At 38.8% G+C, this 19,428-nt stretch overlaps 1 protein-coding gene across 7 annotated transcripts in view; it reads left to right on the top strand.

Moving 5' to 3' along the window:
* The first annotated feature begins 5,382 nt into the window (after positions 1–5,382).
* LOC122084566 (oxysterol-binding protein-related protein 1C-like) overlaps positions 5,383–19,428 on the top strand; it is a 16,781-nt gene continuing 2,735 nt past the window's right edge. Inside the window, exons 1-7 of one of the 7 annotated variants that reach the window (XM_042652909.1) lie at positions 5,383–6,155; positions 6,237–6,593; positions 8,173–8,241; positions 8,590–8,761; positions 11,519–12,461; positions 18,811–19,032; positions 19,126–19,238. In XM_042652909.1, the coding sequence (XP_042508843.1) occupies positions 5,553–6,155; positions 6,237–6,593; positions 8,173–8,217 (1,005 nt within the window). In that variant the 5' untranslated portion in view covers positions 5,383–5,552 and the 3' untranslated portion in view covers positions 8,218–8,241; positions 8,590–8,761; positions 11,519–12,461; positions 18,811–19,032; positions 19,126–19,238. Of the gene's footprint in view, positions 6,156–6,236; positions 6,934–7,899; positions 7,983–8,172; positions 8,242–8,589; positions 8,762–11,067; positions 12,462–18,810; positions 19,033–19,125; positions 19,239–19,428 lie in introns of those variants that run through there. The other 6 variants (XM_042652908.1, XM_042652910.1, XM_042652911.1 and 3 more) reach the window with 6 other exon arrangements.

Genomic DNA, 19,428 nt, shown 5'->3' on the forward strand with positions numbered 1-19,428 from the left:
TATGCAATTTCTTTAGAATGACACCACGTGACAAACTCAACTCAGTAAATTCCCTTTTTACACGTAGAGAGGTGTTCAACTTGATATACCATGGGCACTTGTTGACCAGTCAATGGTCATATGGTCGCACCCCCAGTCTTGATAACACGAACTAAAGCTCCTGACCTGCCAAACAACTCCCAAAGGAAACTCCCGACCTCCTGAACAACCCCCAAAGTAAGCTCCCCAACCCCCTGACCTACTTCTAAGGGATGTTCCCACTCTATCAACCTTATTCAAGAGAGCTAACCGGGGTTCGACAGTTACCTAACCCCAGGTCATTAACTATGGTCAAATAGGATTGCTTAACCTCTAAGCTACCTAACTTAGGTTTGTCCTAGTAGAGTTAACCGTTAGAAGATCTAACCTTGGTCAGATTAGCCGTTGAGGGAAACTAACTTGAGTTGAGTTAACCGTTATGACTCTGGCTAGGTCAGCAGCCATGCAAGATAGTCTCACCAATGGGGGGAAGGCCCGTGGATGCACGTTTGAGCTGCTCGACCAATAAGGAAGACTCATATCCTTTATATAAGGAAAACCCAGCCAACCCTACATGTAAGACTCTCAATCGACTGAAATACAGAAATGGAATGAATATCCTTGGATCTGACTTAAGCATCGGAGCCTAGTCTAGGAGGCCCCTCCGGGCCAACCTTTAATCCTTGTTGTGTAGGTCCGTGTGAATTCATTTATTTGTCTTAAATGGATTTAGATGCTCTCCAATTCTTAATTGTGCAATTCTGTGATGAGTTGATTCAATTTTAGTGTTATATGAGAATTATTTTTCGAAAGTCTTAATCAAAAGCTTCCCTGATGTGGTTGGGGAATGTTCTAGGGACATGAGGAAACAAAAGGATAACCCCCTACAAGGGTTAATTGAATGCTCAACACACTTATTGTTTAGTAAATCCTTTTACCCTCATCTATTTTATGCAAACCTTCAAATGAGCTCTAGAATCATTGGTCCCATCAAACTTACTAGTTTTCTATTTAAATTTCTCTGAAATACAGGCATCCAAGAAGAAACACATCCTCTCGGTGTAGATCATTTGATCCTCCGCTCCTTTTATATTCTTGATTGTATAATTCAATTTCTTAGTGCCTGTCTCACTAGATTTCTTAGTGGTTATAGAGTTGGATTAGAATTGATAACCATGTCATCCTCTGTCAATAGTCAATATACTCTTGATGGATTTTAGGTATTCCCTGTTTGTTCTTGAGTCTAATCATGGGTAGATGGTCCGACTAGAAAAACCATTCTACTCTCAAAGAAGATATGTCATTAATTTCGTCACTTCTTGTATACCTCAATGCACCTGTTCCAGGTTGTGATGGAATTCTCACTGGTCTTCACGTTGGGTTTTGATAACATTGAATTAGAGAAAAAAAAAAAAAATTGATTCCTTAACCCCGCTCTCATGTGAATTGATAGCTTAATATCTTACTCCATAGACCAACATATCACATCACATCAAATGATTAGTTCACACAACTTATGACATAAATTCTTACCTCATTATGAACCAGGGGTTACAAAGGATCAAAGCCATATGTAAATGGCATGCTCTCACAAAATATTTACTTTAGTTGTGATAGAACCCTAGGCATTGGGTTTTTTTTTTTTTTTGTGAAATTAGGGTTCTTTCTCCTACATGATATACGAACCTGACTAGAGGATACATAAGGCTGTAAAAACACAATTATAAAATGATGCAGAAAAGAATAGAAAAACAAGAACATATAATGCACATAGAATTATGAGGCTTAGTAAGATTATTTACGTCCTCTGGGAGATGAGATCCCTACTCCAATATCAATGGAGAATAGGATAACAACGCTCATTCTAATGCTTCTCTCAAATTACTTATAGAGAAAGAGAACCCCGCTACAAATATATAGCAGAGAAAAAAAAAACCCTAATACCAAAAGGTATAAAATTACCCTCCGTAAACGAGTCCCAAATAAAAAATTTGAATATAACCCCTTACACTCCTGCTACGCAAAGAGGCCTTCTACCTCACTTGCAACCCCCAGAAACCGTTTACCGCCAAGCGAGATTGTCGTTTTGTTGGGGAGCTTGCACCAGCACTCCTTGAGTCGGTCTCTGTTGGTGTCTTGTTGGGTTTGATTGGGTTTCAGGCTTTAATCGGGTTTCTCATAATTTAGCTAATCGGGCCTTAAACAAGGTAATAAAGCCTTAAACGGTCTTTATTTTTCTTAGATTTCTGATACTTTAATTTATTTTGTTAAATTATCAATAATTTTGAAAATATATTATACTTAATTGCATTCAATAGCTAAGAAAAATATCAATAAATACCCTATTCTATATTAAAAAAAAAAAATCAAAATACCTACATAAAAGGTCATGCTAAATGTGTCGGTTTGAGTCGAGCTTGTAAATGGACCCTTTCTTATTTTATTGATTCCAACATTTCTTTCTACATTGCGGTTTGAGTCGAGCTTGTAAAGGTCATGCTAAATGTGTTGGTTTGATTTTGAGAAAAATGTGAATGACACGCGTCTCCCTTTCTTATTTTATTAATTCCAACACCTCTTTCTACATTGCGGTTTTATATCTCATTTATTACCTTATACCATGTTTTTAACTTCATTTCATGTTTATCCTAAATCTTTTAATCAAGAACGTTTATGTATCCACCTTCCTGTTTCTATTCATTAACCCATAAAGTCTACTTAATGATAATTTTTTCATTCAATTTAAAATCTTACTTTAATTATGAATATATTATTGGTTATTACGATTTAATTATTGAATATCTAAATAGACCTATACGCAATCTAATTCTGGTTTTAAAATACGGATCCTCACCAGTAAGGGTTGCTGTGGATTTTATTATTTTTATAAGATAATATCAATGATGATATTTTAATTTGTTAAATGATTATCCATGTGCTATTGTGATTATTTTGACAAATATATGCTATTATTTACTACGATAGAGAGTGGTTGATGGATCACTTATCAACATTGACTATGATAGGTATGATTAAATTTAATTAATATTAGATGTAAAAAAAAAAAATTTGAGAAATGACCCCAATTAGAAAGCTAGATTAAATTTAAGTGTTCATGAGAACATGAGATATTAAAATTTAGTTGTAAATAACCAGTTTTAGTTCATTCTTAATAACAACATAAAAGTGTATGTTTGCTCCTGACTTTTTACATAGCAATTGTATTAAACACATACCGCATTATTATCGTGCACGTTTTATTACGACAAATTTAAAAAAAATAATATTTCTATATGGCCCGATTAATTACCATATCCGTATTATTGCCATCCCCGAACATACCAACTATGATCGGGGCTACCGTTGCGGACTTAGAGTTGACACCCCCCACTCCCTTTCATATACCAAAAAGGTTTATCATAAAATCTAGCAGCGGCTGAGTTACGTTATTATCATGCATCAAACTACATTATAACCCAATCGCCTTTCATTTTATATTCAAACGTCTTCAACCTCCTCTTTGTTTCTCAGCAAAAAGAAAAAAAAAAAGACCCCTCTTTGTTTATTGTCGTTCAAGAATCTTAGACTATGTGAAGGCTTCGCTGTTCTGCCGGGATTCTTAAACCGCCGGCGAAAAAGTCCGTTTCGTGCTTGCGAAGGCGGAGTTTTCGGAATCCTCTCTCTGTAAATATATAAAAGGGTAATTTACAATGCCACCCCCTGGAGAATGCCAATATTAGAGGGACACCCCCTCTCTTTCACCAAATTAGACTCGGACCCCCTACCGTCAGTCACTGTTAAGGAATATACCTTATATTCTGATGTCAGCTACTATATTTTATTTTAAATACTAAAATACCCTTATTAAATGTGAAGTACCTAAAATGCCCATGTAATAATTCCCTCCGTCCTCCCTCCTCCCTCGCAAACCCTTAACTCCATCTTCTTCACCGGGAAACCCCTCCACTCTCTTCGATTCCCTAATTATCCCTTTCTCCCATTTATTGCTTCGAATAAAGGTCTCTGGTGGTGGCGGCGATGGTTGTGCAACTGGTGCCGAGTCTCGCAATTGCTATCTCAACATGTATGCCGTGAAGAAGCCCAATAAAGTTGATCCCAATGAGACTAGGTTATCGTGGTGGATGACTTGTGTGCTCTCCTTCGAGCCCCCGAAGCATCCTTGCGCTATCGGTCACCTTGGAAACGTGTTCAATAAGGAGCCACTTGTGGAGGCGCTGTTAGGGAAGAAGTAGCCAAAGGGATTGGGCATATTAAGGGTTTGAGGGATATGATCCCAATTGAACTCTCTGAGATTCCTGGGGTGAAAGATGATGATATCAGCATCGAGACAAAGTTTCAGTGCCCGAGACAGCTTCATCTTTATGAGGTCTAGAAAAGATGGAGTCTTCCTGAGTGTTAATCCAAGAGGACTGGATTTTTCCAAAACATTTTTTACCTCAACCTGCAAAAATGGAGGAATTAAAGAGGAATAGAACAAACTAGTCATGAGGGCATTAAAAAGAAAATGAAACTCTTTCTTCTCTTCTTTTTTTGAAGAACGATCAAATTCCCCCATTTAATATGGATAGAGATTCAAGCCCAGAAGTACAAAACCAACAAAGAATCATTAGATATCTTGATATCTTCCATCTCTTCGTACCTATTGATGGTAACCCATTACTTTAATATGCTTAAAATTAGCTTCGGAGCCTTCAAATCCCTCAGCAATCTCCTCATTGCCATTGACAGAACCAGATAGAGAAATTTGAAGACCATCCAAATTGTTGAGCTCACCACGGCTACCTTTTTTATCTACCAAAAAGCGATTCTTCTGAGACGCAGGTCCCTGAACCATGGTTTTCTTTTCTAATTCTCAAGCTCCTCTATCTTTTATATATCTTTGTTAATCAACAAAGAAACGGGTTATTTCTGAATCAGCTTCAGATGACAATACAAAGGGGATTAGATAAAATTAAAAAACAGGGGACGCAGAAACAGAAACAGAGCAACAGAGGAGTCGAAGTTAGCAAAGAAGGCAGGAGAAGGCGAAGAGAAGAAATGGGTTTGTTGACGTTTCAAACCGTTAAGAGAGAAGGAGAAGAAGCATAAGAATTGGGAAAATTCATTTCTTTTTCCCTTCCCAGTTCTTGTAATTCTTAGGTTCATGTTTCTTCCATTGGTTGATTCCCTTCTTGTTTTTGTTGGATTCATTGTTTTTTACTCATAAGGGCAAAAACGTCATTTCATAGTATTCTTTAACAGTCACTGACGGTAGGGGGTCCGAGTCTAATTTGGTGAAAGAGAGGGGGTGTCCCTCTAATATTGGCATTCTCCAGGGGGTGGCATTGTAAATTACCCTATATAAAAAAGCAAAAGCCGTCCACGTGTTTTCCAAACGTGGCGGCTGCTACTTCGGTTCTCTTCCAATTATAGCCTACCATCAAAGCAAATTAACCATCTCCGCCGAACCACCACCCAACCAGAGATGAATTCCGGCGAATCAAAGTTCACTTTGTTTCCCTAACCGTTCTCTAATGCATCACTTGTGCTGCATCTCTACGGTTTCCGAACGGAATCCGGCGGTGCCATCATCTTCGTCGACGATTTCATTCACGAAGTTACGCAACATGATTCCCCCTCCTCATCCAACACCGACGAACGCCGCACAGAAATCCGATTCCATTCATCGTCGCCGTGAATCACCCGTCGATCTTAATAACAAAATCCAAAATAGCAATAACGGGAGTGGCGATTTTAGTCACCTGAGTACGAGGTCTAGTGTTCCGCTGTCGATAGAGTTATCGTCAAGGATTTCTTCGTTGCAGGATCCACAGGTATTATCTGATCACCGAGATTGTTTGAAGATCAACGATGTAGTTGGTAACGGCATCTGTGGAATTCTTTTTAAGTGGGTGAATTATGGAAAAGGTTGGAAGCCGAGGTGGTTAGTTCTTCAGGATGGTGTTCTATCTTATTACAAGGTTGATGGACCTGATAAGATCGTTGTCAATCAAGAAATCGAGAAAGGATCGAAGATCATTGGAGAAGAATCGCTCCGTCAAATGAGTCAAATTAGTCGCCCCAAGAATGGCCAATCCCAACTTCGCCGGCAGCCCTCGGGTGAAATTCACCTCAAGGTCTGTATCTCTTTCTGTTCAATCTTTGATTGTAATCAGAGATATAAGTTTTCCAATCTTAATTCATTTGGTTTTCTTTAGGTTTCGTCGATCAGCGAGTGCAAATCGGATGACAAGAGATTCTCGATTTTTACCGGCACTAAAAAGCTGCATTTGAGGGCCGAGACGAAGGAGGATAGAGCGGCATGGATGGAGGCATTGAAGTCTGTGAAGGACATGTTCCCAAGGATGTCGAACGGCGAGTTAATGGCGCCTATGGACAATGTTGTCGTCTCCACAGAGAAGTTGAGGCAGAGGCTGTTGGAGGAGGGCGTAAGTGAAGCGGCAATTCAAGATAGCGAACAGATAATGAGAAGTGAATTCTCGTCGGTTCAGAAGCAGCTTGTGCTTCTCAAGCAGAAACAGTGTCTCCTCACCGACACATTGCGACAGTTAGAGGTATATATAATGATTCGTAAAAGACAACTTGCCAATGGAATTCAGAATTCTGCTTCGGTTTCTCCAAGTCCTTTTCATAACGTTCCCATTACAAGGTTGTAGGCCAGAGGTGTATCATTTTTTTTTTTTATTGTTGTTGTTATTTTTTTTTCTCTTCAACCGGATCAACTTTTAGATATGGGCCGGTCTTTAACTTAAATGTATATCTTTTTGATATAATTATGATGAATTTTTGGATCAACAATATATGTAAAGCACAAAGTTCGTGTTTTCATGTGAAGAGAGTGTCATTGTCTGCAAGAGATTCTTTTGAATAAACGCTATTCCTTTTTATTTTTTTTATTTTTTATGATAGTTCTGGAACAGAGGAAACAAAATGGAGCGACTAAAATTTGGGTTGAAGTTATACGGTGTGTTGGTTTAAAGTTTAAATGGTAAAGTCTACCGAAAATAAATCCTAGTTTTCTGTTGAGCCGTCCGGGTCTGTATCCATTTCTTCGGTGGGTTAAATTTTATGATCATTCCAGAAGCATGCTCATAATTTTAATTGCTGATTGAAATTGATCTCTTCCGCCTCGAAGACACTGTTCCGTTTGCTGCACTTAAATTTGTGTCATGAGTTAGGCTATTGAATGAGTGCATTTTTATTAGGATTTTCTTTTTCTTTCTTTTTCCCCCTTGTTCTTCCAGTGATCATTCAAAATGTTGATAGCCTGATGGAGAACTTCTTTAAATTGTCTGTCACTTCATTTGGTTGTTGGATGACTAACTAAAAGTTAAAAGAAAATTGTCATGAAGAGGCAGAGGGTTTTAATTTTTGTCATTGTACTATGTTCTGTCCAATGTATTATATACAGTGTTATGCATTATTCCTCTTGAATCTATGTGTTAATTCTGTTGCATGCATTACGTCTACAATATTCTTTTAGTTTTCTAATGTGCATCTGATACGGATTGGATACTGATGCTTCTAGAACACCTCCAGAAAGACATCCGTTTCCAACTCCCTTCTGATTCTATTATTGATGCTCAGTCCTTGGTCTCTCTCTCTCTCTCTCTCTCTCTCTCTCAAATTTAAATTTTGGTTGCGTGTTAGTTCTATGGGTATGCTTGGTATGAGTTGACTTGTATGAAGTAGCATGCTCGTGACAAATAGATATCTGTACTCTTATGGCCTACTATCTATATATGTATGCCTCTGGAAGTAACTGGAATTACATAATAACAGAAGTTCTAAGGTGACATAATCAACAAGTTGACTAACACTACAATGTGCAAATGATGGATTTCTTTCTTCATTTCCTAGAGGTGTTGGTTGTGGAAGACTTTTTGGCTGTTAAAGTAAGTCTTCTCAATATAATATTCATCCAAAGAATACCATGTTGGAATATGAAGTGCTGCTTCAACAAAAGCATGTAGGGTTAGTGATTGCCTCTTCAATATCTATTAGTTTGTTTAGAGATAATGGAGGAGGAGTTTTATAATTTCTTAGAGCAAAAATTAGATGTAAACTTCTATTTGTTTCATTAAAAAATATGTCATCTCACAAATGGTCGAATTACTATGTGTTCCTTTTCAGACTGCTGAAGGAGGACGGCTGCTCCCATTCTGGCCCTTTTGTTAGTCAGAACTCCTTAGCGTTTATATGGTCAGTGCTTGCACTTCTTACACTCGAGAAGGATACTGCATTATATTGGAGACACTGATTGAAATACTCTGCCTCTCCCGATAAGAGCTTCAATTTATTTAATTTGGAACACATGTTGCATTCTGTAGGAGAAACCAAATGAACTGCAATGTAGGAAAATATATTTGATCCAGTAAATGGCTTTGGGGGACACCCATGCTTGCTCATCCCATTGTTACTGTTGTCAGATAATTGCAAAGGCTTCTGTTTATGCATTCCTGAAATGTTTCTCTTCAGTGAATATGTGATCTCTCAACTGCTGCCTTGGTTAATGTTGACTTATACATTGATGCTGCCCTTCCCTAACAGTTGGAGCTTTTAGGTGAAACAATAGCAAACATGGTATCAGACGAGGGAGGTCGAGTGTTTGACTTTTGGGATGTGCAAATATCGGGTGGGCGAAAACTTCTTCTTCCTCGATGCTGTGATGCCGAGTGAGCTCCATATGCAAGGACCATGGGATCTTGGCTTATATGTGCAAGTGAGTGTTAATGTATACATTGACGCTGCCCTTCACTAACAGTTCAAGTTTTTGGTGAAACGGTAGTGAACATGGCATCAAAGCAGGGAGGTCAAGTGTTCGACTCCTGGGAAGTGCATCGGAAGAGTTTTCTTGAAATTTCTTCTCCCTTGGTGTGCCGCGCGAAGGAAATGCCGCATGAGCTCCACGTGCAAGGACCATGTGATCTCGCCTGCATGTGCGGGGGAGTGTTGAAATGGTGGCCTATAGTTTCTGTCGCCGCTACTTCTGGAAGTCCAGTGATGCAAAGAGCATGGTCAATGAAGTTGACGCAATCTATCAACAGGTGTTAGGCTGCAAATCAATGGACAGGATCAGAAACTACTTCTTAAAACCAGAATCAGAGAAATTTAATAACTTAAGATCAAAAGATCTGATTACCCTCAAATCCTGGTTGAATGAAGGTCTGATGGAGTAGAATAAATCCCCAAAAATTAATTCCAATCTAATGGATGGATAAGGCTGTGCATGGTATGTTTTAGAAATAGCAAGTGATGTTCCAGAAATTTACGAACTTTAAAAACTGTCAAATCTCAGGGTCAGATCAGAATCAAATTTGGACTTTTTTTTTGTCTTTTAAAGTGAGGAAGAAATATCCAAACCTCAGTCCAATCTAAGGGTTAGATGCTCCTAGGAGAGGTCTCCTATTTGCAGCAGGAATACACCCAAAACAGGGGTACTGCCAGGTGTATGAGCAGCAATCAAACTGAAACAAATTTAACCTTGTTTCTTCCCAAAAATCAGAATTATGGAACCTTGAATAATCCCACAGAAAAGAAGAGCAGAAATTAGATTATCAGGAGCTATACTTACTGTTAGAGCAAGCATCAACAAATACGAAAATAAACAAACACAGATTTGCACCACATTGAGAGATTTAACAAGGTTCACACACCAATGTGGTGTGCTACATCCTTGGGCGAAGAAGAAATGTTTCCTATGTAGAAGAGAAGTTACAGTGGAGATCGCTCAAGAACACCCTAACAGTGGTAGGAAAGCTCGCCCTGAAACCCTAGCTCGAAAAAACATCAAATTATGAATACATGCTCAACAAGATGAAAGTACATTATATACTCCTTCAAGTCATGGGTCGATCCATCGGGCCCAACCCCCTGCTACCACCACAGATCTCAGAAAAAAAATCTCATTCGGGTTGCCACGAAAAAATGTCGGAGGACTTCAAAATGGGGCAAGAATTCGAGACAAACTTAACACTTACTTGTAATTGTAGGGAAGAAGAAGGGGATATGATCAGATTTCCCACCTGATCTTGACCAGAATCCCTCCAGTCAACCTGGAGTCTCACTGAGGTGCTGCTGTGTCTCACAGTAGCAGAACCTGTCTCTCACAGTTTATACTAGCCAAAGCCAGGAAATATTTATTCAATAATCGTGGGGGGCTCCCTAGAGCCTTACATCTTTAAATAGAAACTAAAAACTTGAATCATAATGGCCAGAGGATAGCCTGCAGCCAATAGGATACTAGTCTAATTACAAAAGGAGTTTTGAATAAACAAAACAACTTTATGCCAGTGATGTAGATCGATGGAGAAGATCCAGCCCCACCAGCAGCTTGTCCAGTTTTTCCCCCATTGAGCCAGTATTTGTGGGTCCAAATTCTGATATAATTGAAGCCTGTTAAGAATGTATCCTGGACCCTTTTGTACCATTGAGGTACAAAGGGTTATGTTTACAGTACACGTTGTGGGAGTTTCCCCTCTATTGTGACTTATTGTGTGGCCTTGTCATGTGGTTAGATTTGGTTAGATGCCTGCCTTATTTTGTTTTTATTTGTTTCCTAATCAGTCTAGGTTTCTATCTCCTTGTTCGAGTAGGTTACAAGTTATTTGTTTCCTTTTTCTCTTGTAACTGATTTGAGCTGTATATATTGATTGAAGGGGGACTGCTAGAGCATGATAGTGAGGATACATAACTGTTCATGTCCTACATGTAAATTCTTTGAAAATGAGTGTGCTTGTTAATTAGGTTTTCTTCACTTCTTACCTTTTTTAACTATATGTATACTTGGTTATAAAATCATTCTTTCCCCAAAATTTAGAGCTCAAGAATGTTAAAGCTCACAACACTGACCTTATGAATTCTGATTTCTTCTTTTTGAAACCTGATTGTCGATTGCCTTAAAATTAAGCGACGAAATGGTATCTCGATGTGTATAGTTTGGTTATCATATTGGGTCATGGATTCCCATTTTAGGATTTGTAGCTTCTCTGATATTTGTTATTCTTGCGCATGTGCACGGGTGCATAGCTAAGTGATGGGGACATCAAGACACAGCCGAAGGAAGAAGAAGACCCAACATTCTTTGTGGTTGGAAGATTAGAAGAAGGAATGAGAATTGAAAAACAGCCAATGAGCAAACCCCCCCACCCCTCTCACGATTCTCTCTCTCTTTCAATCACGTCTTTCTCACTCTCTCTTTCTCGCCTTTCTCTCTTTCTTCTCTCTCGGTTCTTTCTTCTCTCACCCCCTCCCTCTCTCACTTTTCTATCTTTTCTCACTGGAACTATTGCTGGTTATTGACTTGAACTGTTGCTGTTTACTGCTACTGTTGTTGCTCACTGTCTACTGCTGTCTGTCAATATCTGCTGCTGTGCTACCTTTTGATGTTGAACTGTTGCTGCTTTTTTATCTTCCTTTGATGCTGGACTGTTGCTGATTTTCTCTTCAATACTGGGCTGTTGTTATCCTTTACGTTAAGGACTGGGCTGCTGCTGATCTCTTTTCAACAATTGGACTACTGTTGGACATCATCTTCAAATCTGGGTTCTCTTCCTTTATTCTCAGACCTGGGCAGCAGATAAGTATAGAATAAACCCTCCCATTCCCTCCATTATCCCCTCATTATTTACTCCGTTGCTTCCATTAAAACCCACCCCCCTTTTTAGCCATTGTTTAATCTTTTATTTACCTCACTGTTTGCTTTAAGTATTGCTGGTCTTCTTATTACTAGTATAACTGATTTTAGAGCATATAGCATGGGGTTTTTATCTACTTTAGGTGCTTAATAAACTTTTGCTGTAACCTAATTTTATGTGTTTCCCCTTGAGGCTTGCTGACATGTTCCCTACGCCATGTTTCCCCTTGAAGCTTGAGTGAGTTTATGTGTTTTCTTCCTAGATTATTATTGCTCTTTGCTACTTTGTTCATTAGTCTCATTCCATTTTGCATGTTAAATCTTGTTTGCTGAGCTTCTTTTGTCCTGTCTACCCAAGCCCCTTGAGTTAACCCTACCTAGTTAGTTAATCCTGTAGGAAACCAAGTCACCTGGGAACCCCCTACATCACTAAGCCATCCTATTTGTGAAAATAACCACCAGTGGTGAAACCCTTATCCATAAACTGCGACTACAAACCTCTCTCCATAGAATGTGACTATTTTAATATTAGACAGTCTTGACATATTTCTGGTATTTTGCTAGAAAGCTTTCAATGGATTTATCACATCTATGGCTATGATGTTGGGAGGTTGACTTACTATTCAAGGTGCTATTAGCTCAGAATTTCTTGATAGTCATCTGCTAAAAATATTTTTTGTATAATTTATTGTATACACAGAAAAAGTTGATATGGAGAATACAATGGTTGATGAGAGCCAAAGACAGCAGGGAGCTTCTTCAAGGTTGAGGCAAGACAAATATAGTGGTATAAATTCACAAAATAGAGCCTTTTGATTTGTTTTTAAACTTGATACAACAGTCCAGCGATGATGTCTGTTTATATTAATTTTGGTTGCACTTGATTTTGTTTTCCTTTTAATTTCAATAAAAACTGTCAAAGCTAGCTCTTAGTTACATGATTCAATTTTATTTCAATGTTTTCCCGTTAAGTGGTGGAGTAAGATTAAAACTGTCAAAACTAGCTTTTTGGTACATGAAGCATTTGCGTGTTAGCTTCTGTTGTCTAATTGAAACCAGAGTTAAGAAGCCTAATGCATTCCGTATTGCTTCCTCCATCACCTCTGGTTGGTCCATTCTTGCCAACTATTCCCATCACATAAATGGCCCCCGCATTTGGTTCTTTTGGGATCCAAGTAAAATTTGGCTTCCCTGCTGTCCTTCTCTCAGACCCTCCACCTCAATATCTTTGATGTCTTGGGGAATTCCAGTTTCTCATTCATTGTTACATATGCTTCCAATTATGCCTTGGAGAGAGTTTCTCTTTTGAATGATCTACGTAGTATTGCTAGCCAAGTGGGCTCCCTTGTGGTTTCGGTGGACACTTCAATGTAGTTCGTCTGGCCATGGACAGCAAGGAGGTGAACAGTTGGATTCAGCTTCTGTGGAAGCCTTTTGTGATATTGAGGATATTGGTATGAATGATCTGAGATGGTCCGGTCTTAAGTTCTCTCGGCATAACAAGAGAAGTGGTGATGCTCATATTTCTTGTAAGCTTGATACAGTGCTTGTTAATGAAGCATGGATCTCTTCTTTTCCCTCATCCCATGCCTCATTGACCCCTCAGTAAATTCTGACCATTACATCATCTCTTTCCTTATCTAACCTTACATATCCTTTGGTCCGAAGCCTTTCAAATGTTTTGATATGTGGGGCTCCCATCTAAGCTGTCTCTCCAGTCAAGGAAGCCTAGTATAAGCCTGTTCAAGCCTTCTTGTCCCCCATGATTTCTTTTGCTAGGAAGCTTCGAAATGAGCTCTCAAAGTTTGGAACACTAACACCTTTGGTAATAGCTCCTCTTAGTTTATCGACTGCAAGGATAAGTTAACAGATATTAAGGCGAGACTTCGATTAGATGCTCTTAATGCCCCTGGTGGAAGAAGAAAAGGCAGTTTCTTTGGTTCTCTTTTCTCTGCTTGCTCAAGATGAAATCTTCTTTCGGAAAGAATCTTGAATTAAATGGTTGGAGCTCGGGATTCTAACTCAGCCTAGTTCTATTGATTTATGTCTTGAACATATACCAACTCCATCCTCATGCTTGTGACTCCAAATGGCTCCTTATTGCATGGTGTAGTGGATATTAAAGCAAAGGTGGTTAATTATTTCAAGGAGTTTTTCAGATCTCCTTCAGCTTCTCACAATTGCCTCCTGGAAAATCTCCTCAACAGGTCATTCCCAGTCATCCCATCAGTGCTTTCCAGGATATCCCCTCTGAAGAAATTAGTGCAGCAGTTCACTCCTGCAAAACTAATGGAGCCCTTGGTCGACTGATCCTGATAGTTTTAGTGTGAGTTTCTTTTCGGGATCCTAGTATATTATCCAAGTTTGACCTCATCAAGGCCGTCCAAAGTTGCTTCTTTAATCTAGTCACATCAAAAGAGTCAATCATACCTTCCTTTGCCTTATTCGTAAGAACGAAGGTTCCTTTATCATGTTAGATATTAGGCCCATTGCCCTCTGCAATCTTTTGTTTAAGTTCATTGCAAAGGTCCTTGCTCTTAGGCTCAAATTGGTGGTTGACTTACTTGTTAATGACAATCAGTCGGCTTTTATTCATGGTAGGAGCATTTCAGATAACATTCTCCTTTGCAATAAGATTGTAAGAGGTTTTGATAGAAAATCTCATCCTCCCACTGCTCTTTTGAAAATAGACATCTATAAAGCCTTCTCCTTTGGTTGGAATTTTATTTCCAAGGTTATGTAGCGGATGGCTTTCTCCTAGTGTTTGTTATTAGATTAGTTGTATTTCAACTCTATCTTTCTCAGTATTAGTCAATGGCAGCTTGGCTGGTTATTTTGCCTCCTTGGTAGGAATCCTTTAGGGATGTCCTTTCTCCCTTTATATCTTCACTTTGGTGCTAGAAGTTCTCTCTAACAGCATTCAAAGTTTTAGGGATCAAAATTAGTCAAAGTGTGCCATGTTAGTAAAAAAAATAGTGGACTTGGTAAGCACGGATTTTCTGGGATGAATGCATCGAAGTGCTTGACTCGGTTGTAGTAGATCAGATTCTCTCTCTTAAGGTAGGGTAAAGCGGCGCATAAAAAAGGGCTGGCCCGTCAAAAGTCGGGTTTCTTCACGAACAAAGTTCAGAATCAACAAGGGTTCGTAGAACGAAGGGAGTGTACAACTGGGTGCAACCCCACTTTTTTGTTTGTAACAAGGGAGAGATAGAATGGTGTTCTTCATGAAGTTCAAACAAAGGAGAAAACCATGTTACTTTCCTTCCAATAGAATAGAATCATCAACTATGCAAAGACAAAGATGAATTGATCAAAGATGTGATTATGTACAGACAATTACAATGAAGGGAGCACCTATTTAAAAAATCGCCTAATGCTGCACATCAGATCAGTTAGGTGCCGGGCAGGGGGGAGGTGGGGCATAGGAACCAGCAAAAGGAATGTTCAGCTCGGGAGCCAACGATCACCTTTGCACCAACTAATGGGTGGCCCAAATCTATGTTTCTAATAAAAACTAATTTTGGAAGTGGGAAAATGCCTCCCCAGAGCAACCAAGAGTTTATGATCTTCAACCAATAATACATGCTCTTGCGGACTTGGATAACTATATTTGGCCCTTCCATGACTAGGACATGTAGTTTTCCTATATTGTGGTGTTTTTCCTGTTCAGGCTTTTTAAGTTATAATTTTATTGTGAGCAAGGCTTACTTATTTAGTTGTTTGGGTTTCCTAGGTAGTTTCCTATTCTATTTAGGTTTCCTATTCAGTTTGTGAGTGTAATTTTATTTATTATTTATAGAACTCATAGTCCAGCGGGGGGTTATGTGGCGTCTCCCGCTGGCTCAAGTTATCTATCTTCTCTCATCTTTTTATGTGTTCTCTTCTTCATGCTTGTTCTCATCGGTAGTAGGTGTTTGGTTCTTTGAAGTTTCATGGTATCAGAGCACTGATATCCAGTTCATAGATCAGATTGCTGCTTAATGGTTTTATTGCCTCTAGTTGATGATGATGCAATGAAAAACTAGGGCCTTTTCTATTCCTTTATTGGTTTCAGGGAGTAAACAGCCGATTGGAAGCAGTGTTTCTTACATACAGTCTTGCCATACTTCTGGAGTTCAGTTTTGAAGGAATATCAAGATTCTAATTATTTTTTATCCTTCCAACAGATCATCTTCAAGTTTTCAGGTTGTTTTCAAACTCACTGGAAGGTCATTCGACATTGATTGGAAATAAACCAGCCTTGCTGATCCTATTTAATTGTAGCTCCAATATATACTCCCTGCAATAGCCTATTTTAGGTTAGTTTTTCTATCAGATTGTTTATTTAATTAATTCAGATCTGTTCTCCAGCTCATATTGAGTGTGTGGGGGTTTTTTAAATACCATCTATAAAGGATCACTGGATCCCAGTTTGAAGCCAATCTGGATCTATCTTTTATTTGCATTGCAGAATTAATTTCTCAGGTTGCTGATTTTTTTTTTGCATGATGATTGATCCTAAGTCAACCACGGACAATGTTAATGTCCAGATCACCACTATAAAGCTTAATGGAGTTAAAAATTATCTTCTATGGCCTCAGGCTGTTAAGGTCTATATTCATGCCAAGGGAAAATTGAAATATCTTCTGTCTAATCCTCCTTTTGCTGATTCTAAAGAGCCTTTTGGACATGCTGGACATGTTGTCCGGATCTCATATTTTCTTCAAATTGGACATTAGGAGTGGTTACCACCAGATTCGTTTACAGCCTGGAGACGAATGAAAGACTACCATTCAAACTAAAGAAGACTTGTTTGAGTGGAAAGTCATGCCTTTCGGCCTGATGAATGCACCTATTACTTTCATGCGAGTTATGACACATGTATTTTGTTTTTTTATTGGTTGATTCTTGGTTGTTTATTTTGACGATATTTTGATTTACAACGAGCACCAAGAACAGCACATTGGTCACTTGAGACAAGTCTTGAGAGTACTTAGCGCAGAGAAGCTATACATAAGTCTCAAGAAATGTTCCTTTATGTTGCCCAAGGTTATAGTCCTTGGTTTTATTGTCTCATCCAAAGGTGTCGAAGCTGATCCAGAGAACATCCAGAGCATCACCAAGTGGCCCATATCAAAGACTTACAAAATTTCACAACTTCCATGGTTAAGCTTCCTTTTACAAAAGGTTCATTCGGAATTTTAGTGCAGCCATGGCACCCATCACCAAATGTATGAAGGCAAATAAAGGAAAGCTTGAATGGACACCTATGGCAATGAAGGCCTTTCTTCTTATCGAGAAGAAGATGATAGTACTAGTACTAGACCTACTAGACTTTGACCGTGTATTTGAGGTTGCAACAGATGCTTCACATGCTGGTTTAGTAGGCATCTTGAAGCAAGGAGAAACTCAATGATGCCAAGCACCGCTATTGGACATATGATCTTGGATTGTATGAAGTCGTCCAAGTGTTACATCATTGGAGACATTATCTTGTAAGGAATTTATTCCTTACATTGGTCATGAAGCATTGACGTTCCTTTACTCATAGAAGTCGATCAGCAACCGGCACACTAAATGGGTAGCTTATCTATAAGAGCTTATGTTTGTTATGAAGTGCAAGGCAGGTAAGGAGAATACATTGGCTGATACACTTAGCTGAAAAGTTCTTACATTGAATACATTTTCAGCACATGCAATCAACATGGATCAGATTCATGGAGAGTAAACATCTAATCCCAATTTCAGAACTATATATATGGAGTTACGGAAAGGCGGACAAACAACATCATAAATACTCAATGCATGATGGGTATTTGTTCTTTGGAACACGACTATGTGTTCCAAACTCTTCCCTATGACGTTACATTATAAGGGAGTTACACAGAGGAGGTTTGTGAGGAAATTTTGGCAAAGACAAGACTCTTGTACAGGTGACAGATAGATATTATTGGCCGCACAATGCGAAGGATGTCGACCATGTGATCAAGAGATGTTGTGTATGTCAACTTGCTAAAGGAGGGAAGCAAAATATAGTTTTATACTCTCCATTACTTGTCCCTCATGCACCATGGCTAGATGTTAGCATGGATTTTGTGCTTGGACGACCCCTACAAGAGAGCGATATGATTACATTATGGTAGTAGTAGATTGTTTCTCTAAGATGACCCTCTTTATACCATGTCGCAAGACTTTTGATGCATATTAATTGCAAAACTATTTTTTCAAAGAATTGTGACTACATGGGCTGCCGAATAGCATTGTCTCCAATCGAGATGTCAAGTTAATGAGTTACTTTTGGAAGACATTGTGGCTGAAAACGAATACAAAACTGATGTTTTCAACTGCATTCTACATACAGACTGATAGACAGACTAAGGTAGTGAATCGAAGCTTGGCCGAATAAAGCATGTAATTGCAATATCTTGGTCATACTTAAATGATGCATTTTGACCTTAAAATAAGTTCAATGTAAATTGACAGGAACTACACTAGACTTTGATATAACTATCCTAATCACCAAAAACTGATCTATGTTTTTGTAACGAATAAGCTGACAATATATTCTTCTTGAAGATGCTCCTGTGTCATCTACTTTAGCTTCTACTTTATTATGTTCAGAGTGGATCATATTTGGTAGTCCATATGAAGAATAAACCATGGCCTGGCTTTCCTTATTGCATCGTTCATGCATATCTAAATTGATGAGAAGAAATCCAAGTCGTCGTTAGTGCTCAATGCTCCTGCTGCTCAACGTTTTTCCAAGAACCTGGATATACTTGTTGAAATTGTCAACAGGTGGTCTTTGACATATTGCATTTGGTTCTGGTCCAGCAAGAAATGGAATGTTACATAGAGTGACATTGGTAGTCTTTAGATTATTATAAGTGAACTGGTGGATCAGATCATCTTCAAAGCTGATCCTTCCTGTGGTTAAAAGCAACATATGATAGTTTTGATGCTTTTTTTTTCCCTTCTAACATTTCTTCCCCCCTCCCTCTTTCTTCAATGATAGCATTTAAAGTACACTTGTCCATGGTATAGTCGAAATTCATTCTGCTGTTTGAGGGTATAGTTTTCATTTTTGCTATTAGCTGCTGATGAGATGTCATGGGCCATCAATATTTATTTTAAGAGATTCGGTTGTCTATTTGCAGTTACAAGGTAGCGTACAAGATAGGAATGGAAAAAACGGTTGTCACTTTATTTGGAAAATGGGATGAAAGCATGCATTATGTTAATGGAGACTGTTCTGGGAAGGGAAAAAGATCGGACCCTTTTGTCTCCATCCTACTGTCTTTGGAAGAGAAGCAAGCCGTCAATGTTCCCCTCGAGATACGCCTTGCATTACACTAAATGAGCTTACTACTGGATTGAAGGTGCAGGCAATATTTCATTCTAGGATCCTTTTATGGTTGTAACTGTAACATCTCCATTGCTGAATTTGAAATTGTTCTTTTTATGTGCAGCAGAAGTTCCACCAACAGATTCAAGGCTTAGATCTGATGAAAGGTGCCTTGAAAATAGTGAGTACAAAATGGCCAATGCAGAGAAGCTGCGGTTAGAGCAGAGGCAGCGCCAGCAGGTAAAACTATATTGTTCTTTTTATTGGTTTTACATGGAAAAGAAAACACTGTATTGGTGGTTACTGGGAGACTAGAGAACAGGGAAAATGAGCAGGTCCTAATTGGCTACCTTCACTTCTCCATTGGCATTGCTGGAACAGTGAGATGAATAATACTAATGGGGGCATTTTTTTTTTTTTTTTTTGGGGG

Source organism: Macadamia integrifolia, chromosome 7 (assembly GCF_013358625.1).
Source record: "Macadamia integrifolia cultivar HAES 741 chromosome 7, SCU_Mint_v3, whole genome shotgun sequence".
Taxonomy (NCBI): domain Eukaryota; kingdom Viridiplantae; phylum Streptophyta; class Magnoliopsida; order Proteales; family Proteaceae; genus Macadamia; species Macadamia integrifolia.